At 44.2% G+C, this 2,092-nt stretch overlaps 1 protein-coding gene across 1 annotated transcript in view; it reads right to left on the bottom strand.

The window, feature by feature from the left end:
- The window catches only part of Pmar_PMAR022116 (MAPK2, putative), a gene marked incomplete at both ends in the record, with an annotated part of 4,595 nt that extends 4,488 nt beyond the window's left edge, over positions 1-107 (bottom strand). Inside the window, one exon of the mRNA XM_002777838.1 lies at positions 99-107. Coding sequence (XP_002777884.1) covers positions 99-107 — 9 coding nt within the window. The remainder of the gene's footprint in view (positions 1-98) is intronic.
- Positions 108-2,092: the final 1,985 nt, after the last annotated feature.

A 2,092-nucleotide genomic window follows, 5' to 3' on the forward strand; every position in this document is an offset into this window, starting at 1 on the left:
GCCGAATATCGTAGCTACTGGGGATCTCCCAATCAACCCTCGGAGGTTTGGCCTGCATCCGAGCGTTACGTGAGATGCTTAATAATCGTCGTTATTACATGAGTCATTATGAAGTAGCAGTGGAATAGGAAATTATATTACTGCGCGCCACAAAACGGTAAACGCGCTGTTTATGAGCAGGTAAAATATCCCCAAATCGGAACATTTATCACATCTATAATCGTCTGTGCATTTTCAGTGCTACAGCTGAAATGTAACTTCTTCCCTTTGTTATATTCATCATTCTCTCCAGTGATTCATCATCATTATTGCACCATAGACTACTGCCGGGGCAACCAGACGGTGTCACTAAAGTGGGTCTTCTAAATCACTAAAAGTCGCGCGCGCCCAGTGTTTTCAAGCCTACAGAGCTTCTCAAGTTTTCTCTTACGACTGCACCTACCACTGTCACTTGTCAGTCTCTCGAGCACAACTCGACTTTCTCGGCCGCCACTACAAAAACTGTCGGGATGCTCAATAGACCTCTCCTGATGATCGAGATCGAGTTTTATCAATTCTGGAAACGTTCTTGAAGCTCAGAAGCGCCGCTCGTCAATTGAACACGCCACCTTTTAACCTGTCATCATTTCTGCCTTGTCCTCAGATTGCCCAAGTATCTATCGTACCGCACGCCCATGATGATAATGAAACGGCTGCTAATCAGTCATCAATAATTAATACTATTGAGATCTTCACCCAACTCTGGGGATTTGAGTTCTATAACACATGTCTACCCACGAAGATCAGCACAGCCTGTGTACGAGATTGTGATCTTTCCTCAGTAATTCCCCGTCTCGAAAATGTTAACCTCGATAATATATTGTATGCCGTTATTGTATGCCTCAGCCCTACACACCATCAACACCTACCCTCACGACGTAGGGATGTAGCATCATCCAAACTTATGTTCCGAGATGAGCACACTCGATAGTTGATAGAATAATGGAGTTTCACCCGTTTCACGTGGAGTGGCGTAATACTCTATATTCGCGGTGATATGCTGTAGTCGTGAAAGATGTCCTACACTAGTGTTCTTCATATCACTAGGGTGATAACATAATAAATAAGTTCGGTCCGAACTGATCTGAATCATTAAGAATATGGATATTCGAGCGACGATTAGCTGTTATCGAGTAACCTGCCTTTCACACTTTCTCCTGCTTCAGCGATCTCGCGGTATTTCCCTTCAACCCAATCGAATGTTTTATCTACCATATTTCGATTTAGAATACTAGTTTGCGGCACTCGTAGCACTTCAACTCTACATTTCATTGAATTGTAGGAATGTCATAAAAAGAATCGCGACTGGTCAGAATGCACTTCAATAACTCAGAATTATTTCCGTCTGCAGGTCCAGCCAGCCGGTGCCGAGGATGATGACGATGGAAGATGCCTTATTAATTATGGCAATACGGATATGACTATAAGTAAATATAGTGACACTGATGGTGGCGCTCCGAAGAATACAGCAGCTTTTGCCGAGGCTGTGATTGATGACCGCAAGACACACAGGGCGAGGGGCGCGTGCCTTTTTTGGAAAGAGGAAAACCCTTTCTGCAAGATAATTTCCGATGTAGTTGATTCGCTCAGAAAGGAATCTGGATGCCGCCAAGTAGCAGTCTTTATTGATGGCAAACCATGGGGAAGTCCACTCCCTCAAGAGACCATTGACTTTATCAGAAGAATTAAAGTCGATTAGGATCAGATGGTGTCAGGTGGAACTGAGGATTGGTGATGAACATTATTAGAATATTCATCAGATTAATTTCATTGATGTTATATGACGTGATGTCCTCATGTATTGAATCCAAGATATAAATAATTGTGTTATGTCACCAAACCATCCGCATCCCGACTCCTCGAGGGTCCTCTTTCGTACTATGGCAAGTAGCCAGGGCCCCCCGGGGCTCGAGAAAAGGTATGATAGGTGTCGAAGGAGGACACTCTTAGAGCAGCCAAGAACAGGAAGTCGGAATGTACCGTTACATGGGCCGCAGCCTGATACGAGAACATGTTGCATTAACTAGTTGAGGCTGCTACGGTATGTGACCCA

This window comes from Perkinsus marinus (assembly GCF_000006405.1).
Source record: "Perkinsus marinus ATCC 50983 genomic scaffold scf_1104296951020, whole genome shotgun sequence".
NCBI classification, from domain to species: domain Eukaryota; phylum Perkinsozoa; order Perkinsida; family Perkinsidae; genus Perkinsus; species Perkinsus marinus.